Source organism: Ctenopharyngodon idella, chromosome 15 (genome assembly GCF_019924925.1).
Source record: "Ctenopharyngodon idella isolate HZGC_01 chromosome 15, HZGC01, whole genome shotgun sequence".
Lineage (NCBI taxonomy): Eukaryota > Metazoa > Chordata > Actinopteri > Cypriniformes > Xenocyprididae > Ctenopharyngodon > Ctenopharyngodon idella.
The window spans coordinates 31,037,685-31,060,840 of record NC_067234.1 but is presented as its reverse complement, the minus strand read 5'-3'; the positions used below and the strand labels follow the sequence as shown (position 1 = coordinate 31,060,840).

Sequence of the window (23,156 nt, the reverse complement as noted above, 5' to 3'; positions counted from 1 at the left end):
CTAAATACAATGTACTTCACCGTAGTATTTCATGTGATGTTATGTCAGGATGTAGGATCAGCAGATCTTAAACAGATTCTTAAATTTGTAATCCCACATCTGTTTCTCTTTTGATTTAGTTGTTTATTCTCATTTAATTTTATTTTAGTATTTACTTAAATTATTTTAGCATTTAATTTAATTATTCTCCAGTCATCTTTTATAGACTTGTACTATGCATATTCTTGATTTTAATATTATTTACTTTCAGTTTTTGTGAAGCAGCGATGGTGTGAGGACCCTATTGTAATTGCTCAGCCAATTCTTCTTCTTCTCCGAAATTAATCACATTTTTTAGGGCCTAAACATGCTCGAAAACTCATGAAACTTTGCACACGCGTCAGAAGTGGTGAAAATTTATGTCTGATATGGGTTTCAGAATTAGGTGTGGCAAAAGGGCTCGATAGCACCATCAACAAAATTTCCATTAAGCGCCCTTCGCGCTACGTTTCACGTACAGGTATGAAATTCGGTAGACACATGTAACAGCCCAATACCTACAAAAAAGTCCCTGGGTCCATTTTCTATGCAAAATTTTTGCAGTTTTTGTCATTTCCAGATGTTGTACTTTAACGAACTCCTCCTAGAGATTTAATCAGATCAACATCATATTTGGTCAGTCTAATCTAAAGGCCTTTGTGATGTTAAATTGCGAAGATCTTGAGTTTTCGCTGAAGGGCGTGTCCGTGGCAGCCTGACAAAGTTTGATGTTTCGCCATGAAAGAGGAAGTTGTTGTAACTCAGACATACAATATCAAACTTCCAAACTTCACATGTGTGATAAGAGTCCTGGCCTGAAGACATCTACATGGCAATATTCAGTTCGTCATAGCGCCACCTGCTGGCAACAGGAAATAGCATGCTTTACACTGTAATTCACTCCCAGAAACACATTTCAATATGCCACGAAGTACCAAACATACTAGAAACACGTTAAATCATGCAACACTTGGCTAAGTGCTAATGTATGTGATTAACGCCACGAAACAGGAAGTTGTTGTAACTCAGGCATACAATGTCCGATCTGCCCCAAACTTCACATGTTTTATTAGAGTCCATGGCAATATTCAGCTACAGTCAAAGCGCCACCTGTTGGCAGCAGAAAGTGTGGCACGTCAAAATGACTTATTTGCCTATTCTCCTGTATTTACTCAATTGCATGCATGTTGCCCACTATTCAATCCTCTCATACTGTGAGTGTCATGTACCTCTTCCAAAATAAATTTAAGCTATGAAATTTGCAGGAAGTTTTAATACTACAAAGACCTCTTGTATTTCAAGAGATCAAGGAAAATTTGATTTCTCATGTAATGACCCCTTTACACTGCTCAACCAGCCCATCAGTTTGAGGATGGTAAACTCTATTATGAACCAATTTAATCCCCAATAACTTGTAGAGTTTGCACAGTGTGTGACATGAATGATGTGCCTTGGTCAGTGAGAATCTCTTTCGGGATGTATGTTAAAAATATATATTTTGGAGATATGTAAAGTATTTTTCAAAAGATTTATCTTGAACTTTGTCATGGAAAGTAGCATGTATATTAATTAAAGAATTTGTTCCAAACAAAAGGTTTGGAAAATGGATGCATGCATGATTCAGCTGCGGGCGCCATCTTCTGGTCAGACACGCAAATTCATTCGGTGTCATCACAGTGCATTATGGGTATTCTCAGGGACATCACTAGTGGAGTGAAAGGTGGTGACAATTACAGGGAACCCCACTAAATTGAGTAGTTTTGCTATATATTCCATTCCCTTACCCTTATGAATCAGTATAGTATATATACTACAGCATCAGCTTGTATGCCTGAGAGTTTAATGAAAACCACAAAAACATGCAATTTAGTTTTCCCAACATCTCACGTCTCCTCCAAAAAAAAAAAAAAAAAAAAGGTTCAATCTTGTCAATTAATTTTTTCAGCTCAGTCAGCGACAAACACCAGAGGGACCCAATAAAATTCCGACCCCAGCTAGTGAACAGAACCAATCAGAGTTGAGGCTGCTCTGAGAACAGTTGAAGTTAGAAGTAAAGATACAGTGGAAGTGAGACTGACTGAAAATGTCAGGAAAAAATCTGGGTACCAGTAACAATGCCATGAAAAGAAGGAGAGGGAGGCTAGGAGAAGTAATCAGTCTATCAAAATTTATTTTATTTATTTATTTATTTAACCAGGAAGGTCCCGTTGAGATGCAGATATCTCTTCTACCAGGGAGTCCTGGTCAAGATAGGCAGCACAAAACAAAAATTACAAAGTACATAACACCACACAATAAACAAACGCAAAACACCCATATCTAAAAAACCAAAAAATGTTTCCCAGCCCAATTTACTTTTGCTGGAATAGACACATAATAAGAGTTGCCGCCCGCGCCCTCCTGCTGGTACTGTCACATCTCTGTAAACCGGGTGCGTACCGCGGTTACACGCTCAAAGTTCCCGTCTTTTAGTGCTATTATGTAGTTTGTTGGTTTGTATAATGCGCAGAAAAATGCATATGCATGTCACAAAGATTACATACCTGCCGGCTGCTGACGTGAGATGTTTAAGATAACAATACTGTCAGTGTTGGGAAGGTTACTTTGGAAATGTAATAGGTTAAAGATTACAAGTTACCCTATTTAAAATGTAACTATTAAAATGTAAATTGTAACTATTATTTAAAATGTACCCTATTTTATAGTGTAACTATTTCAAATACTTTATTAAAGTAACTGATTACATTTGATTACTTTTTGATTGCTTTTTACAAAATATATTTAGATGTAATCCTCTTTGTAATTGTTAATTGTTAATTTTCATAAGTAACTGTGATTTAATTACACATTTTTTTCTCAGTAACTGTAACAGTTACATTTATTTTATAATTAAATTATGTAACTCGTTACATGTAGCTAGTTACTCCCCAACACTGAATACTGTCAAGAAAACTCACAAAATGTCTGAAAATTTTTGAATGTTTACCTCAGCTGTTATACACGACTGACTGGAAATACATTTTATATTTAAATTGCTGATAGGCCTACTGATATATCAAGTTTGTTTTATTAGTTTATTAATGTCTTTTTTTGGTTGCTATTTTATTAGTTTGTCTTGAATAATTGCTTGATGACTTTAAGCAATGTTTCATAATTAGTTATTAATCACTTAATGCCATTTTGATGTAATATTTATATCAACTTTGTATATAAATTTATATAAAATAAGCAAAAGCAATATTTATATATATGCCTGTATCTTATACCATATATGATGTGAGTGGAGGACGGTAGGGGCCCACATCAATGGTTTTTCAGAGGGCCCAGAATTCCCTAGCTATGGCCCTGGGTATTCTGTAGCTGTTGAGCATACATCAGTTGTACACTTGTTATTGTGGTGCATTATGGGATTGAATGAGTGCACTTGATAATGTCCACTATGGTTTTAGACACCACTACAAATGACTGTCCCCTCAAATAGTGCCCTATTTAAGGCTATAGGGGGTGATTTCAGACACAGCCTTTTTTTTTTTTTTTTTTTCTGGGAGGTTGCTAGTTACTTGCTACTGTAGGTTGTTGCTATGCGGTTGCCAGTGTGTTCTGGGTAGTTGGTAGTTTGTTGCTACGCAGTTGCCAGAGTGTTGTGGATGTTTGCTTGGAAGTTGCTAGGGTCTTTGGATGGCTCCAAGGGTGATGCTATGAAGTTTCTAGGATCTTCTTGTGGTTGCGAGGCTGTTCTGGATGGTTTCAGGGCAGTTGCTGGGGTTTTCTCAGTGGTTGCTATGAAGTTGCTTAGAAGTTCTGGGTGGTTGCTAGGGTGTTGCTATGCAGTTGCCAGAATGTATTGGATGTTTGCTTAGTAGTTGCTAGGGTCTTCTGGGTGCACATTCAGACTTAGGGTGTACTCACACTAGGCACGGTTGCCTTGAACAGAGCCAGGGGACGGCTAAATGAACCACGCCCGGGCACGAAACAGAGCGATGAAACTTGTCAAACGAACCGGGCTGTGGGGGACAAACGTGCTCGGGCACGGTTCCGAGCGCCTAGTGTGAGTACACTCTATAACAGTACTGCGCAGAGGGAGAATATGACAATTAGAGGTGGAGATGGGGAGGAGGAGGGATGATGGAAGAATTGTCGCTGGGATGGTGCAGTGACTGCTGCTTATATACCCTCGTATTGATGATTGACAGGACTGAATGTTTAGGTTCCTCTTGAACCTACGTTTGGAACTACATTAAACCTCATGTCTGTGTTTATTTTTTTATTTTTGTTGATGTTAAAAGGAGAGTGGAGAACTTGTTGTCAATTAGCCTGGCCAAATGGTCTCATGACAATTTGTAACTATTTTACATTTTGGCAAATTGATAATGAATTTGCATACATTTTCTTGCAACAAAATCTCATTCACACATTTTCGTGCGACGACCTGCTCACACCCCACTGAGGGTTAGGTTTAGGGGTTAGCAAATCTAAAATCCCTCTTATTGTCATCAATGTCACCAATCCCTGCCATTTTGTCCTCGTGGATAAAATCAAGTCCCACCATACATTCTTTCTTGTTGAATATTTTGTTTCAAACACATCACATGAGTTGACTATAATTTCAGCCTTAAGGGCCTTTCACACCAAACATGATGCTAAACAAGTAGTCTGTCAAACGTGTGCCAGGCCAACAAGATCTCACAAGAAAACTTAAGTATTTTACAAAGTTGAAGAATTTAGGGTGGGACTTGATTTTATCCATGAGGATAAAATGGCAGGGATTGGTGACACTGATGACAATAAGAGGGATTTTATGACATTGGAGAAAAAGGCAAGTCAAGAAAGGCAAGATGCGCAAAACATTGAAATTCTGAAGTTCATTCTGCGGGAAGGATAAAATCTATTTTTTTTTTTTTCAAGATTACATTTAAAATCTGACAAAAATGATCTCATAAACTAGGTTGCTTAACTGAATTCATGCTAAAAATTATTTTTCAAGCTGTTCCAGCTAATGCACATGTGCATTTCTCCCATTCATTTTTTGAGCGGTCCATCTTCTTCTCATATTGTTCCTATCAGTGTGCACAGTAAACACACCAGCAATGTGTTTTGAGAAAGTATATAGGGCCAGCTTTTGTTTAATGTTTGTTGAATTTATACAGTAAATGGAGATTAACTAATTCCAGAAAAGTGGGGATAAATCTAAAATATGTAACATTTCAAGCAATTTTAATTGTACTCAGCAGACTGTACACAAGCACATGTCCACAGATCAGTTACTAACACATTTTTGCATATTTGTGAGGATGCGATAGAGCTAGAACTGGTTATTACAACAAAATCATTGTAAGAGACAAACCTGAATGTAAAAACATCTTGAAAAGCTGCTAATGACAAGTCAGTCACACATTATAAATGCATTAGCTTTTCCAGAATCATTTCAAACACAGCGAGTTATAGAGAGTTTCTGGCTCTTCTAGATGTTTGCAAGGTTGTGTGTCTTTCCTCCGAGTTCAGATTGTCTCTATTCACCTCCATCATGATCTCCTCATATGTGGGCAGATATTTCACCTCCTCGTATGTGGGAAGCAGCAGCACCGGGGAGCTGAAGTCCCCAGTGAGGGAGTCCTGGGATGTGTGTCCATGTAGAAGTGATGGCTCCTCTGGCGTCTGCCGGCGGGGACGTGGACACACGACACGCTGGATGAAATAACCCACCACAAAGAGCAACAACAGGATCAGCAGTCCCGACAGCCTCCGTACGATCCAGTCCAGATTGTCGAGGAAAGCGTGCAGAGGGAGTTTGCAGCAGTGGACCACCGTGATGCTGCTGCTGTTCTGAGTGCAGCATCGCTGATCTTCATCACACTGGATCTCTGCACAACTCCGCACAGCCTCACAGGAGAAACTCATTAACCCGGACGCAACACTCAGCCATGTCCTCACTCTCATGCTTCAACCAATGTGGTCCAATGAAGGAATTATCTGGTGCTGTCTGCTGCAGCCCAACCGAGAATATAATCCAAGATATTTTTTTCTGTTCCTACTTTTTCATACCGCAAACAATCCCGTACGAGCCCCCATCAGCTGTTTGGAGATGTGAGTTCTGCTGCTCTGTCTTACAGCAATTATTGGAAGTGAAAATCACAGATCAATCTAATAAAATCACCGTCTTCCTGTCGTGAGGTAATGTCATTGTCTTTCTCTCAGTTTGGTTCGGTTTTCATCCCACAGTTGCTCATAATTCACATCCTCAGAATGGAGAAAGTGACCTCAGAAGCCACCTGATTAAAAATGCATGGCACTGTTCCTCTGTGGGTTTCAATGGACCCATTATAGACAGAACAAACTCAAACTAAACACCCCTCCTGATGCTCTCGCATGTCAGGCTTTGTTGCTTGCAGAGAATCGAACAAATTACTTTTGAGATATTTCATTTTACATTATATAGTTCATGTTACAGTGTAATAAGATTAGCATGGACTGTGTAATATAAATGAACAGCATGCAATTGTTTTCTGGAACTTCTTCTACAGGTCAGTATCTGTGCTGTTTGCTACTTTTATTGTTGCTCAAATATCAGTTTTTTTTTTTTTTTTTTTTTTTTAGAATTTAGCCCATAATCATTTGTGCAAGGTACATGAATGATTCCTCAAATCATGTGTGTTGTTGACGAAAGGTGTGCTGCTTCTTTACTAAGTGATCAGATGCAACATTTTACCTGCTAGACCAGAAAACTAGTGAAAAAGTCCCACAGGAAGCATAGAGGTCAATAAGTGCAGTAAACAAACAACTAGCAACCAATCTTTGCTATTGCAAGTTATTATATGAACATTTATACAACAGTTCTTCCTGGTTCTTGAATCTGATTGGCTGATAGCCGTGCAATATTCTAGTGATAACAGCACTCCTACCTTTTCACCGTTTATCTCTGAAAACGTGTAAACAAATTGTAAAATAGGCGCTGTGATTAAATATGAGTTACGTATTTCAGGTCTAAACAACTACATTCTCGCCTAAAAAACTCTTAAAACTACTGTTCATAGTACAACAAGTGTAGTAGTTGTAAAAAATATGGTGGATTTGCTCGGCCGCCATGACAGTCGCTTCAAGCGGAGGGAGCTCCAGGCCGTCAGCGGTCATTCAGTGCTCGTGTACCCACTGAGAACAGCTTCATCTCGGCCAGTGCTTCTGGGATTTGCCGCTGTCTTATATAGAGGAAAAAACATGAGATATAATTAATTTTTGTTACATAAAATGGGCAATCTTTGGCCTTATTAATCTATTACTTGCTCCTGAGCAAATTGAATTGGGCTTTGTTAAATTTGATAATTTAATATTAAGGCTATATTTAACTTGCATCCTGTAGAGCACTGCTTTTGTACGTTTGACTGAATTGTACAATTGTGTTTATTTCCTATTGTCATTTATAATGGCTATTGTTATTATTTTAAATATGGTTGTTCAATAAATATTATTTTATATAAATAATATGTTATATTTGGTACTGAGAAAGGGTCCATTAGTGAGTAATATGGATTGAGTGAAAGTTACATTAATACGCCATTAGATGGCGGCAAACTTTACAAGTGAATGAGTCAGTCGCAAGAGACTTTTAAATTGAAATTGACTTTTGTAAACAAAGGATGTTGTTTTAGCGCTGTTGTGGAAAATTCCCTTAACTGTAAAAAGGACTAAATACAAAGATCGCTTTCCTTAGTGGACATTCAAACGGATTTTTATAATGCATATAATATTATGGACGTCGACCTGAAGAATGAATGTTATATCAGACACAGGTAATGCAATAGAGGGACTCAATGGAGTTTCAATGGAGGGACTCGACGTTCCTTTGTTACTAGTTCTAAAGTGACGTTTTATAATTAGTAATGGAGACTTGCGCTGCGTCCGAAATCTAATACTTCTCTACTATACAGTAAGTGAAAAACAGTATGCGAACAAAGCAGTATGTCCGAATTCATAGTATTCGAAAAACAGTAGGAGAAAAGTACCCAGATGACTTATTACTTCCGGCGAGATTCTGAAGTGCGCATACGTTGGACACTTTACTTTCCCATGAGGCAACGGGAGAGGATTTGTGAATGTTGAAGTTGAAGGGACGTAACTGACGCTGGTAGGTCATGTGACAGTAACAACATGGCGGATGTAGTACGTCCGAATTCATTCATACTACACGCATTCTTACTATATAGTACGTACTTTTTCAACGGTCGTGAAATAAATTTAAATTCAAATGTAGTACCTACTCAACAGTACGAGATTTCAGACGCAGCTTTGGTCAAACTGTCAACTTGAGATTTGAATCAGTGGCGGAAGGAAGTAGTTCTGCACAAAAGAGGGTTTTTAAAGACACTCCGTTGTTGTTTCTTATTTATTTACACACTCGTACCGTCGAACTGTTGTATAAACGCAATATGGCTGTATATCAGCACTGTAATTACCTGTAATTAATAACACAATACAAGTAAATTACACATAATTACAAGCGACCAACACTAAGGCAAAACCTAACATATTGTAATTACATATTGTTAATTAATATTACTCAGCCATTCTATATTACAGCGTAATTACACAAAGAATTACTGATATCAATTTTTTTCATGAGCCTCAAAAAATATCTCATTAAAACCTTCATGTTCGAAAAATGTAAGATTTCAAAGTGTTAGGCTAATGCCTTTTTATATCTACCTTATCTGTATTATGTGTATTTACATTTGTGGTACGATGTAAAGTCTTAAGGAAAAGTATACTTTACAATATTGGCTTTATGTGCAAATGGAGACTAAATTGTGTTATGGGGCTAGAAAAGGCAGAATGACTGTGCAGTATACATTTACCAAAGTTCGCTTGTAAGGCTCAGTCGATATTCACTTCTCATAAACAGAGCTAATGTCCAATTGGTCAAATGTGATTACTGGAGCATTATGCCATAAAATACACTGGAACAGAGTCAAGTTGGCCAGCCAGATTCATGAGGGATCATATTTCCCACTCCAATCGCTCTCATTTACTGAAATGTGATACACAGTGTCATTAGTAAAACATTGAAATAAACATTTGCAGACAGAGACTGCTGCTGTCCTTCTTCATACTGCTTTTGTTGTGTGCTAATGAACACATCATAATAGACAAACAGGTTTTTACTCCATTCTTCAGCGACAGTGTCCCTGTGTGTGATTGTCTATAAAATCAAAAATGTTCATACTATAATTAAACATTTAGTGTGAATTTTGCAGTACATTCTTGACTACTGCTTTCCATTCTGTAATATGTTTTAGTTGTACAATTAAATTAAAACTGTATACAGTGAACAGGAAATGACTGATGTAGCAGCGTTGTGATTATCTCTCTGTATTACTGTAATGTCTTCAAGTCAAGTCAAGTCAAGTCACCTTTATTTATATAGCGCTTTTTACAATGTAGATTGTGTCAAAGCAGCTTTACATTGATAACTGGTACATTGTTTGGCTGCACAGCAGCTCTTAAAGAATAGTGTCAATGCAGGCAGATCAAAGCACTGTTGAATATCAAAATGTCAAGTCAAGTGTCCCCAACTAAGCAAGCCAGAGGCGACAGCGGCAAGGAACCCAAACTCCATCAGGTGACATCAGGTGGCAGACAAGTGGCAAATTGGTGTTAAAATGGAGAAAAAAACCTTGGGAGAAACCAGGCTTAGTCGGGGTGCCAGTTCTCCTCTGGCCAACAGTGCTTTGTTACAATTCAGGTTGCTATCATAAGTCCAATAGGATCGCAACATTAAAAGTATTTATTTCAGTTCCATCCAACTGAGGATCGTATTCATCACGCCGGTATGGATGGTTGTTGAGGAACTGTGTCGTGGCTGTCGTGTCGATGAGGCCTTCACAGGGGATGATCTAGTTGACTCAATCTCTGTTGATACTTCAGGGCTGCGTTGTGGTCGTGTCAAGGTGCAGGTCCTTGGTCTCACCTGGATACGGCCCGGATCCGGTTGACTACGGTGAACCTCGGGATAAACAGAAAGACTAATATTAGCGTAGATGCCATTCTTCTTCTGATGTAACGAGTACATCAGGTGTTATAGGAAGTGTTCCCGGTTCCGGCTGACCTAATTTATGCAGCCTAATAATCCTTTAACGGATTTGGAAATATCAATTGGTAATGTGTTATGTGTATGCCAGGTTAAAGAGATGCGTTTTTAGTCTAGATTTAAACTGACAGAGTGTGTCTGCTTCCCGAACAATGCTAGGAAGATTGTTCCAGAGTTTAGGTGCCAAATAGGAGAAGGATCTACCACCTGCAGTTGATTTTGATATTCTAGGTATTATCAGCTGGCCTGAATTCTGAGATCGCAATAGACGTGAAGGACTATAATGAATTAGGAGCTCGCTCAGGTACTGGGGAGCTAAACCATTTAGTGCTTTGTAAGTAATTAGCAAGATTTTAAAATCTATACGATGTTTAACAGGAAGCCAATGCAGTGTTGACAGAACTGGGCTAATATGGTCATACTTCCTGGTTCTAGTAAGAACTCTAGCTGCTGCATTTTGTACGAGCTGTAGTTTATTTATCAGGCGAGCAGAACAACCACCCAGTAGAGCGTTACAGTAATCTAGCCTTGAGGTCATGAACGCATGAACTAACTGTTCTGCATTTTTCATTGAGAGCATATGTCGTAGTTTAGATATATTTTTAAGATGGAAGAATGCGGTTTTACAGATGCTAGTAACATGGCCTTCAAATGAAAGATTGGTATCAAAGAGCACACCCAGGTTCCTAACTGACGACGAAGACTTAACAGAGCAGCCATCAAGTGTTAGACAGTATTCTAGGTTATTACGTGAAGAAGTTTTTGGTCCAAAAATTAGAATCTCTGTTTTTTCTGAATTTAGTAGTAGGAAATTACTGGTCATCCAATTTTTTATATCAGCTATGCACTCCGTTAATTTTGTGAATTGGTAAGTTTCGTCAGGGCGCGAAGAAATATAGAGCTAAGTATCATCAGCGTAACAGTGAAAACTAACGCCATGCTTCCTAATGATATCTCCCAAGGGTAGCATGTACAGAGTGAACAGTAACGGTCCTAGTACTGAGCCTTGTGGTACTCCATATTGAACTTGTGATCGATATGACATGTCTTCGTTTACTACTACAAACTGATAACGGTCAGATAAGTATGATTTAAACCATGACAATGCAATTCCACTAATGCCAACATAATTTTCGAGTCTATTTAAAAGAATATTGTGATCAATAGTGTCAAATGCTGCACTAAGATCCAGTAACACTAATAGAGAGATACAACCACGATCTGATGATAAGAGCAAATCATTAGTAACTCTAATGAGAGCAGTCTCAGTACTATGGTACGGTCTAAATCCTGACTGGAAATCCTCACAGATACCATTTCTTTCTAAAAAGGAACATAGCTGTGATGATACTGCCTTTTCTAGTATTTTTGACAGAAAAGTGAGATTTGAGATCGGCCTGTAATTGACTAATTCTCTAGGATCAAGTTGTGGTTTTTTAATAAGAGGTTTAATAATAGCCAGCTTAAAAGTTTTTGGTACGTATCCTAATGATAAAGATGAATTGACGATATTGAGAAGAGGGTCTATGACCTCTGGAAGCATTTCTTTCAATAGCTTAGTCGGTATAGGGTCTAACATACATGTTGTTGATTTTGATGATTTAACAAGTTTAGACAATTCTTCCTCTCCTAAAGCAGTAAATTCAACACTGCTCAATAACTGTAATAGTCTAATGTTCATAGCACTGACATTCCCAACATGCACTGTGGCATTAATGAGTCAACCACTTTCATTGTTTATAATTTCTGTACTATAAAAAACATTGCCACATATAGTGAAGATTGCTGTTGTGACCACACATAGGAGTGAATAGTTATTGACTAATACAGTGAACTGTGCTCTGTAAGTAGCAATTAAGACAAGTAATCAGAAGTAATTAAGTTCTCAGTCAATATGATCAGTAATCTTAATGCAGGGTTTTATATTAAGATAACACTCATAAATCCTGGCCATACAGTTCTCAAGTTCAGTGTTGGCACCACTATTTAATTTTCCCCAGAAAAAGGCCATCCCATTAATTTTTCTGTGAACTTGCTATAAATTCTAAAGTAAACCTGGTCAGACAACAGCCACCAGAATTCATACCGAGTGCAAAAACAAAGTAAAACATAATTTCATAATACAGAAAGTTATTTGTAAATCGTTGTACAATTTACTAAAAAAAAAAAAAAAAAAGAATATCAGCTATTCATTTCTTCAGATGCAACTGCGCTTATAAATCAGCTAAAATTAGTTGGTTAGGTTGTAGAAAATACAAAATGTGAGCAAAGACCATGAGGGGACCATGTGATATATTCAAAACAGTTTGAATAAAAGTCTTTGTGGAGACTGCATAGGTTAGTCAGATTGTCTTTTATATCTATTGTCTACATTTATATCTATGTCTACATTATTAGTTATTTACCACCCATAAAAATGTGATTCATATGTAGCATTTTAAATATTGCATATAGCAATTTATTTGTAGCATTTATATTCATTGATCTCCTTTCTGCAGCTTGTCTGTATCCATTTTTAATGAACGATGTCAGATCCCTGTCTTAGTATTATTGATCACAGTTAATATAATTCAAATGATTTATTAATAGGTTTGTGACTGAATATATTTCTGAATCTAGCACAGATGCTGCTTTATAGTTGAAGTGAACTCTTTCTATGTTCCTGGATTTCTACATAAGCCAAGCCATAAACACAGCCTGTTTAAACATCACAACAATTATATATTTTCATGTCTTTATTGAGGACACTCACAACCTGATTGGTGTAAATATATATATTATATTTACATAACATTATGACCACCTTCCTAATTTTGTGTTGGTCCCGCTTTTGCTGCCAAAACAGCCCTGACCCGTTGAGGCATGGACTCCACTAGACCCCTGAAGGTGTGCTGTGGTATCTGGCACCAAGATGTTAGCAGCAGATCCTTTAAGTCCTGTAAGTTGTGAGGTGGAGCCTCCATGGATTAGACTTGTTTGTCTGCACATCCCACAGATGCTCGATTGGATTGAGATCTGGGGAATTTGGAGGCCAAGTCAACACCTCAAACTCGTTGTTGTACTCCTCAAACCATTCCTGAACCATTTTTGCTTTGTGGCAGGGCACATTATCCTGCTGAAAGAGGCCACAGCCTTCAGGGAATACCGTTTCCATGAAAGGGTGTACATGATCTGCAACAATGCTTAGGTAGGTGGTACGTGTCAAAGTAACATCCACATGGATGGCAGGACACAAGGTTTCCCAGCAGAACATTGCCCAAAGCATCACACTGCCTCCACCGGCTTGCCTTCTTCCCATAGAGCATCCTGGTGCCATGTGTTCCCCAGGTAAGCGACGCACACGCACCCGGCCATCCACGTGATGTAAAAGAAAACATGATTCATCAGACCAGGCCACCTTCTTCCATTGCTCCGTGGTCCAGTTCTGATGCTCACATGCCCACTGTTGGTGCTTTCGGCGGTGGACAGTCAACATGGGCACCCTGACTGGTCTGCAGCTATGCAGCCCCATATGCAACAAACTGTGATGCACTGTGTATTTTGACACCTTTCTATCAGAACCAGCATTAACTTCTTGATTAATCTGAGCTACAGTAGCTCGTCTGTTGGATCGGACCACACGGGCCAGCCTTCGCTCCCCACGTGCATCAGTGAGCCTCGGCCACCCATGACCCTGTCGCCGGTTCTCCACTGTTCCTTCCTTGGACCAATTTTGATAGATACTGACCACTGCAGACCAGGAACACCCCACAAGAGCTGCAGTTTTGGAGATGCTCTGACCCAGTCGTCTAGCCATTACAATTTGGCCCTTGTCAAACTCGCTCAAATCCTTACGCTTGCCCATTTTTCCTGCTTCTAACACATCAACTTTGAGGACAAAATGCTCACTGCCTAATATATCCCACCCACTAACAGGTGCCGTGATAAAGAGATAATCAGTGTTATTCACTTCACCTGTCAGTGCTCATAATGTTATGTCTGATTAGTGTATATATACAGACACACACACACACAATACAGTATATACATTTTATGCACGTCTTCAAAAATGCTACTGATTGTCGACACTAAAATAAATAGTGTGAAATGTGTATATATATTTAAATGGAATGAACAATATAGATTGTGAAACATAGATTGAGAGCTGTAGTTCCAACCATTGTCTCCTCCAGACTGGATTACTGCAATGCACTCCTCATCGGGATCCCTGACAAAAGCCTTCAGAAGCTGCAGTACATTCAGAACAGTGCTGCTTGGATCCTGATGAGGGTGCGCTAATACGACCATATTACCCCCATCCTTAAATCACTTCACTGGCTTCCTGTCTCACTCTTGATTTATGGTGACAACCCCCCTGACCTCAACACAAACTTCTACACGTGACCACCGTTTGGGCCAAAAAAGAGATTTAACTCACACTGAAAAGTCAAAAATTATTAGATGCCCATGAGAAGGATGCAATACTAATGAAATACTAGAAATTGCTAAATTAAGGCGTAACTAATGGACAGCAAAACGCTCATTGGGGTCATTGTTCAGCAGGGTCAGACAAAAACAGGCCAAGAAGAAAATGTTAACTGCAAAAAAATTAGGAATTAAAGTGAAGAATTAGGTCAGAAACCATCAGGAACCCTTTAATCTCAAGCGCCACCATTTTCCAGAACTGCAACCTACCTGGAGTCTCCAAAAATACAGGGTGTCAGGTTCTCAGAGACTTAGGTTAGGTAAGGAATCCTAAAAAATGACCCCCAGTTAATAAGAATCACAAGCTGAAGTGTTGTAAAATCGACACAAGACTAGGGAAGCACATGACAATCAGGAAACATGACTATGACTAAACAAATAATCAAAATAACAGACATGAACCAAAAACCCAAAACAGACATGACAGTTTGTCTGTCTCATACTTATCTTGAGGTTACTTTTGTTAGTCAAATCCAGCCCATATCCAGACTAGATGGTGGACTGACACCCAGGAACGAAGACCACGACAATTAGACATGCCCTCTGGGCAGATCCTCAGCGAAGTCCTCGTTGACTAGACAAAACCTTGGCACAGATTCCCATGGCCGGTTATGAACGTGTCATGCCAGGACTAAATAGCTCCCCAATGCAGTTTTTAACAAGCTTTATTACTGGCTAAACAGCTGCTCTACCTTCATGTTTTACCTGCTGGACACACTACAACTCTTCCATTTCGTAACTGCATACTAGCATACTGCTCTTACTACTTTTACCTTATCTTTCTATAGCAGAAATCACAAGTGTAGTATGTTAGTATGTGGTTTTGAATTCATCCATTGACCGTCATCCATGGCAAGAGTTTATGTCATTTTATGCAAATGTAATTGGCGCCATCTAGTGTTTTAATGCATGGATTGCACTCAACAAAGATACTTTGTTGAAATGAAATGGAACAATAATTAATCAGTGTGATATAGTTGTTGGATTCAGTTAATACACCATTATGTAAAGTCTTTATAAGTTTGTATCCAGATGTGTATATAAATATGCTTTTGTTCTTAGGTTGGGATGGTCGATGTTCATGTGTGCTATATTAAACTTTTTACTGAAATGGTAGAGGTTAGGGGTGCAAATGTGGTGACCCAGATGTGTTACGTGCAAGACGTAACTGGACACACAAAAGTTCAGTTGTGGGAGGGACGAGCCGGAATGCTGCTGTGTGGCCACTCATATCAAATGTGAAATTTGAGCACACGTGAGTATTTGGGATCCCTCATTCTAACAACAACAAGAAGCACTGAAATTCAGGAAGTGGAAGGTGTGGCTGGAGCAAACTCGCTTGGACAGTTTCAAATTGACTTTGGTAGAATAACTCGAGCTGACCGTGCAGTTTCAAGAAGATGCACAAAATACCAGGCTTGGCAACATGAGTTTAACTCAGCAAGACAGTTTCAAGATATGGCTTCCAACAAAAAATGGACAACTGCCAGCATACAGCAAGTGGAAGAGTGGCCTTTGTGGAATCCCTGAACTAAATAGATCTGGCAGTCTCCAATTCTGTTATAAGGCAGTACTTAGGATATGAGTGCCTAATTCATTTCCTTATTTAAGGCAAAATGTTGAGGAGCATTTGTTTTGTGGAGGAGATAAAATTCAGAATGCTGTGCTTGTTGCAATAGAAAAAGTTGTGGGTGATGGAGCCACAGCAGCAGCACAAACGGAAAAATTACAAACAGACTAGAAAAGGGGAGTATGTACGACTGCCAAACCACCTAACCTGGACCCTTTCTGTTTGAACACTGCCCTTCCTTCAGGATTCCCCAGCACAACGAGGACACAAGATCCCCTGTTTATCTGGACATGGTTTTCCTCACTTTTGGACCTTTGTATGTTTTATGTTAACGCCTCTCTAAGACCTTCTGCCACACCTACTGTGTCTGTCATGCTCCCCCTGCTACAGCAGAAGAGTGATTGATCTTTGCTATTGATAGTTGGGAGTGCGAAAGGTCCTGGGTTCAAATCCCGGATGAGCCCCCATTTGTCACAAAGTCTGTCAGTGGCTGCTCCACCACAGCTCCCTGGAAGACTTGGAGTAGAGCCATTGCTCCTCCGCGTTGAAAGGAGCCGGTTAAGGTGGTTCGGGCATCTGCTCAGGATGCCACCCGGTGGAGGGAAAAACTAGGAAGAGACCTCTGGGCAGATCCAGAACACACTGGAGACATCATATCTCTCAGCTGGACTGGGAACGCTTTGGGATCCCCCAGGATGAGAAAAGGATGTATGGGCATCCTTACTTAGCCTGCTGCCACCGCGAACCCTCCCGGATAAGTAGTGGATAATGGATGGATGGATGAATTGAAACTAAGTCAATTAAGCTTCCAGAGTTCTCTTTGACTGAAATTCCACAAAGCATAAATCTGTTCCGTCAGATCACCGCCATTCCACCTCAGAGTTACTTCACTGCAACTGTGTGCACTTAATAGGTGCTGTCAAGACAAAAAAACAAAACCAAACCACATGCACAGTGTTATCAGAACAGTGTCACATACATTTAATAATAAATGTCGTAAGAAAATGAGCGAAATGTTAATGTTCTATTTTTTTGGTGTAATTGTTTACGTGTAAAAAGTGGAATTTGACTTGTGTTGATGTATGCAGCAGGAAAAGCCATCGCATACTTCAAGGTCTTTACATGTTTGGTATGGTCTGTGTTCTTGTATTTTGTTAGCAAGATTTATGCAGGAAAGAACAAAGAGCTGAAAGACAACCCTAGTGAAAAATAAATATACTGAAATCTATTTGAAATACATTTATTTTATGCTAAGTGTACTACAATTGCATTTACATTTGCATGTACTTAATATAAATACCCTGCAATTGTACTTTTAGTATCTAAATTGGTATACTTAAAGTCAGCTAAACTGGACAAGTATTTTTGTGTTGAGGTCCAACTAAAGATATACTGAAGTATATTTGATTATGCTAAAGTGGAACTATTGCAAGTATACTTTAGTACAAGTATATATACATCTTGCATTCAAATTATACAGTGATCATCCTTACTAATAGTGATATTAAACCCATTTTAGGCTTAATATTTAGAAATATGCATTGTGCAATAAAGAAGAACTGCAAATAAAGTTTAATTAAAATATTTATGTCAGTATGTCTGTAAATAGTCAACATTTGAAGCGGATCAAAACCTTTCATCAAAGTTGTCCTAAAACCTTCTTAGGACAACTCTGATTAACTTTTTTGATCCACTTCAAATGTTGACTACTGTATAAATGGGTTTTTAGTTAGTGTGAAATGAATGTAGGCCTATTTTAAATACATTTTGGTAGGGTTTTTTTCACTAGGGCAGACTCTGCATCCATCGCCATGTTTTCTCACCGTCACGTACTTAACTCGGAAACTCTTAAGGAAATCCAGAGTTACCTAAACTCATAATTATGAGTTGTGCTGATGTTCATGTGCATTTTAAATATATTCTTTCTGACATGACTTGAAAACACTGTAACCGCTGATGCTAAACCTTGACCCCCATTGGCCTGCCACAACGTCCTACTATTGGTTGAACCACAATGATTGATGTTTTGAACACGCCATAAAGCCAATGCCATCACACTCACCAACAATCGGTTTTGCTGTACTTTTGCCAAACAACCGAACTCGCTGGAGTGCACACTATTGGGAATCTGTGTTTCAGATTTTGGCACATTTGTCAGAAGAAAACTTTAGAGTCTAGAAAGTCATTGTAGCTAAAGACAGAAGTCTCACCATGTATTTCAAATCCGGGAATGATCAAATTATTTTTAGATGATGCTATATAATTTTTTAGATGAGACTTTCTTTTTGTGCAAACCAAAGAAAACATGAGGTATGAACTGAAACATCTAGTTTGTTTCTGCTAATTGGCTGTAAGGGCAGAATTTTCAAACCCAACTTTTGCCTACAGCTCAGAACCATGAGAAATTTGCAAATAAAATTATTTCATTTGTTATATTTTTTTTTTGAATACTTCAGTGATTTTTTTTTTTTTTTTTGAATACTATGTTGACCTTTTATGATTAAATGTCTGATTCAATGAACAGTATTTGAGTTCTACTTGTTTAGTATAAAAAATAGTATTGGCCTAGATAAAAGTTTACAGGAAATGTGTTTTGAGTTGCAAAAAATAATTATAAGTAAGTTTTATAATTATGACCTTTACCTTTTTTAATAATTTGCTCACACTTTGAATATCAGGTAGGCTATTGTTTAATTTAATTCAATAGCACTTTTCACAATTTTGCACGGTTGCAAACAGATATACATACATATAGAAAGTAGTTACATAAGTAAATATTTGTAATTATGACAAATAAAGAAAACAACATATAGTCAGTTTGAAATGGTGAAAGAAATTAACGTATCTGATCAGAAGTTTTATTACATTTGTGTATTCCTAATGCACTTCAATGCACCTATACTGTAATACACTTTTCCCATTAATGCTACTTTAATGGCCCTTATTTGCACTTTGAAATATGGACTGCAGCCCTTTGGGCTGTCAAAATATTATGAATTATTAAATTAATTATTAAACTGATCCTGAGCCAAAAAAAAAAAAAAACCCCGCAGAAAGTTAAAATGTCAATTAAATCCAGAAACATTTACTGCATGAAAAGTAAATCATTTTAATTTATGCGTCACATATAATTCCGCAGCTTAATGCAAGACCGCCAAATCATTTAATTGCGTTTTTGTCAGGAGCAGTTGTGGTGCATTGACAGCTGAAGCGCGCAGAGACAATCGGCAGAGGAATGCGGTTTATGCAGTTGCTTCATGTTGCGATAATGACAGATAATATCAGGTAAAAGGGAAGCAAAACATTCTTGATATTTAATGTTGCGTAATAGTTGTATTTCTTCAACAGTTTAAAGTTTAATGCACGTTCGTGTTATAGCTACAGGTTTCACGCACCACTTACTGTGTCTATATTAATTTTGTCAGCGATTCACAGTCTTTCAATCCATATAATTTGTGCTGTCATTGATAGTTGTCATTAATAATGTCTGCGCGCTTATAGTTGTACTTGTAACAGTATAGAGAGAACACAAAGTAACACCAGTTTAATACAGTCTATATGTGTGGTGGCGCAACAGGTAAGTCGAGTGCTTTTGTGCGACAGCGGCCCGCGTGAGTTCCTGCATTCAATATACAGGTGCTGGTCATATAATTAGAATATCATCAAAAAGTTGATTTATATCACTAATTCCATTCAAAAAGTGAAACTTGTATATTATATTCATTCATTACACACAGACTGATATATTTCAAATGTTTATTTCTTTTAATTTTGATGATTATAACTGACAACTAAGGAAAATCCCAAATTCAGTATCTCAGAAAATTAGAATATTGTGAAAAGGTTCAACTTTGAAGACACCTGGTGCCACACTCTAATCAGCTAATTAACTCAAAACACCTGCAAAGGCCTTTAAATGGTCTCTCAGTCTAGTTCTGTAGGCTACACAATCATGGGGAAGACTGCTGACTTGACAGTTGTCCAAAAGACGACCATTGACACCTTGCACAAGGAGGGCAAGACACAAAAGGTCATTGCAAAAGAGGCTGGCTGTTCACAGAGCTCTGTGTCCAAGCACATTAATAGAGAGGCGAAGGGAAGGAAAAGATGTGGTAGAAAAAAGTGTACAAGCAATAGGGATAACCGCACCCTGGAGAGGATTGTGAAACAAAACCCATTCAAAAATGTGGGGGAGATTCACAAAGAGTGGACTGCAGCTGGAGTCAGTGCTTCAAGAACCACTACGCACAGACGTATGCAAGACATGGGTTTCAGCTGTCGTGTCAAGCCACTCTTGAACAACAGACAGCGTCAGAAGCGTCTCGCCTGGGCTAAAGACAAAAAGGACTGGACTGCTGCTGAGTGGTCCAAAGTTATGTTCTCTGATGAAAGTAAATTTTGCATTTCCTTTGGAAATCAAGGTCCCAGAGTCTGGAGGAAGAGAGGAGAGGCACACAATCCACATTGCTTGAGGTCCAGTGTAAAGTTTCCACGGTCAGTGATGGTTTGGGGTGCCATGTCATCTGCTGGTGTTGGTCCACTGTGTTTTCTGAGGTCCAAGGTCAACGCAGCCGTATACCAGGAAGTTTTAGAGCACTTCATGCTTCCTGCTGCTGACCAACTTTATGGAGATGCAGATTTCATTTTCCAACAGGACTTGGCACCTGCACACAGTGCCAAAGCTACCAGTACCTGGTTTAAGGACCATGGTATCCCTGTTCTTAATTGGCCAGCAAACTCACCTGACCTTAACCCCATAGAAAATCTTTGGGGTATTGTGAAGAGGAAGATGCGATATGCCAGACCCAACAATGCAGAAGAGCTGAAGGCCACTATCAGAGCAACCTGGGCTCTAATAACACCTGAGCAGTGCCACAGACTGATCGACTCCATGCCACGCCGCATTGCTGCAGTAATTCAGGCAAAAGGAGCCCCAACTAAGTAATGAGTGCTGTACATGCTCATACTTTTCATGTTCATACTTTTCAGTTGGCCAAGATTTCTAAAAATACTTTCTTTGTATTGGTCATTAGTAATATTCTAATTTTCTGAGATACTGAATTTGGGATTTTCCTTAGTTGTCAGTTATAATCATCAAAATTAAAAGAAATAAACATTTGAAATATATCAGTCTGTGTGTAATGAATGAATATAATATACAAGTTTCACTTTTTGAATGGAATTAGTGAAATAAATCAACTTTTTGATGATATTCTAATTATATGACCAGCACCTGTACATATAAATCTGTTCCCATTGTCTCACTGATGTTCACTGGATAAGTAAGTTACTGGGACTGTCAATAAAAGGCATATTCTAAAGCTTTAACTTTATTTATAAAGATTACTTTATTGTAGCCTATTTGAAGCACACTATGATTCCATTTGCACACTTCAAGTTAACTTGGAATGCCATTGCAACGTGTTTTAAAATCACTAAAAGTTTGTTATCAGTATAATATTAATGTATGTTCAACACTCTTACAATGTAAATGAATTGCAATACTAATGTCACCAAAATACATTTAAAGTTTATGCTGAGTGAATTCTGCATTTCAAAACTTAAATACAATAGTATATTTAAAGTGTACTTAAGTATACTTGGAATAGTTCCACTTTAGCACAAACAAGTATATTTAATACAACTTTAGTTGAACTTCAGCACTGCTTTTGGACAACTTAGTACAAAATTAGTTGTTCCAATTTAGCAGACTTCAAGTATACCAATTTATAGCGTGCCACAAGTACATTTAGTTATACTAAAGAACATACAAATAAATTGTGCTTAAGTATACTATTTTTTCACTAGGGAAGAGATAATGTTGGACATATTAAGTTTTATTAGGGCTAAGTTTTTTTTATTTAAATATTGGTCATTTACAGTATTATTGTACAGCTTTATTTATTATTATTTATTTATTTTTGGTTAGCAAGGTTTCATCTGGCAAGACAGCAGAGACTTCAAATTCAGTAGTTGATCTTTAAAGGGGACCTATTATGCAAAATTCACTTTTGCATGGTGTTTCGCTATAAATGTGTGTTGTCAGTGTGTGTACACAACCACCGTATAATGATAAAAATCCAACTACTCCTTTTTTTTTTTTTAATCCCCATAAATCATAAGCAGTGTCTCAGAACAAGCCATTTACAGGTTCTTGGCAGTGTGCCGTCACATTAGCCACAGGCCCCGCCCACGATTGTTGACAGACACTGCCGTTTTAACATAGAACCGCCCTGAGCGAGTTCACAGCCAGTTGTACACAGTCAGCCATTGCTGCACTGATGAGAATGTCTCCCAAGTGTTTTAGGTGTTCTGTAGCTGGATGTATCAATCCACATAGCTCTCTCCATTTACTCTCTAAATCTGAGCTGCTTAAGACGAGGTGGATTAATTAAACTATACCTGTTCTATCTCCATGCAGCATATATTCACAGTTTCTGACATTATAGTGTGTCCTGACTGACTCCTGACACCGGAGAATCAGCTCGTGAAGCTCCGCCCTCTTAGGCCGAGCGCAGCAGCTCATTTGCATTTAAAGGACACAACTGAACGGCGCGTTTTTGCTCACCCCCCCAAAAGTGGCAATTTTAACATGCTATAAAAAATTATCTGTGGGGTATTTTGAGCTAAAACTTCACATACACACTCTGGGGACATCAGAGACTTATTTTACATCTTGTAAAAGGGTACATAATAGGTCCCCTTTAAAGGAACACTTACTTTAACATAGTAACACTGATAGTTAAGAAGTTTTGTATCTGTGTATCTGTTAGTTTTCTTATTACTCTTCCTCCCTCAAAGGGTCTATTGCAGCCCTATGAACCATAAGTAGGACAATTATAAAATTTGGCACACTTGTAGTGATGTTAAAGGAACACTCCACTTTTTTTTTTGAAAATAGGCTCATTTTCCAACTCCCCTAGAGTTAAACAGATGAGTTTTACCGTTTTCGAATCCATTCAGCCAATCTCCGGGTCTGGCGGTACCACTTTTAGCATAGCTTAGCATAGTTCATTGAATCTGATT

The 23,156-nt window shown here is 38.3% G+C and overlaps 1 protein-coding gene across 1 annotated transcript; it reads right to left on the bottom strand.

Moving 5' to 3' along the window:
* Positions 1-5,457: 5,457 nt before the first annotated feature.
* LOC127495601 (uncharacterized membrane protein C3orf80 homolog) lies at positions 5,458-7,142 on the bottom strand. Its single transcript, XM_051862541.1, has one exon. The coding sequence runs from the start codon at positions 5,953-5,955 to the stop codon at positions 5,458-5,460; it is 498 nt and encodes a 165-aa protein (XP_051718501.1). The 5' UTR covers positions 5,956-7,142.
* Between the last annotated feature and the right edge of the window lie 16,014 nt (positions 7,143-23,156).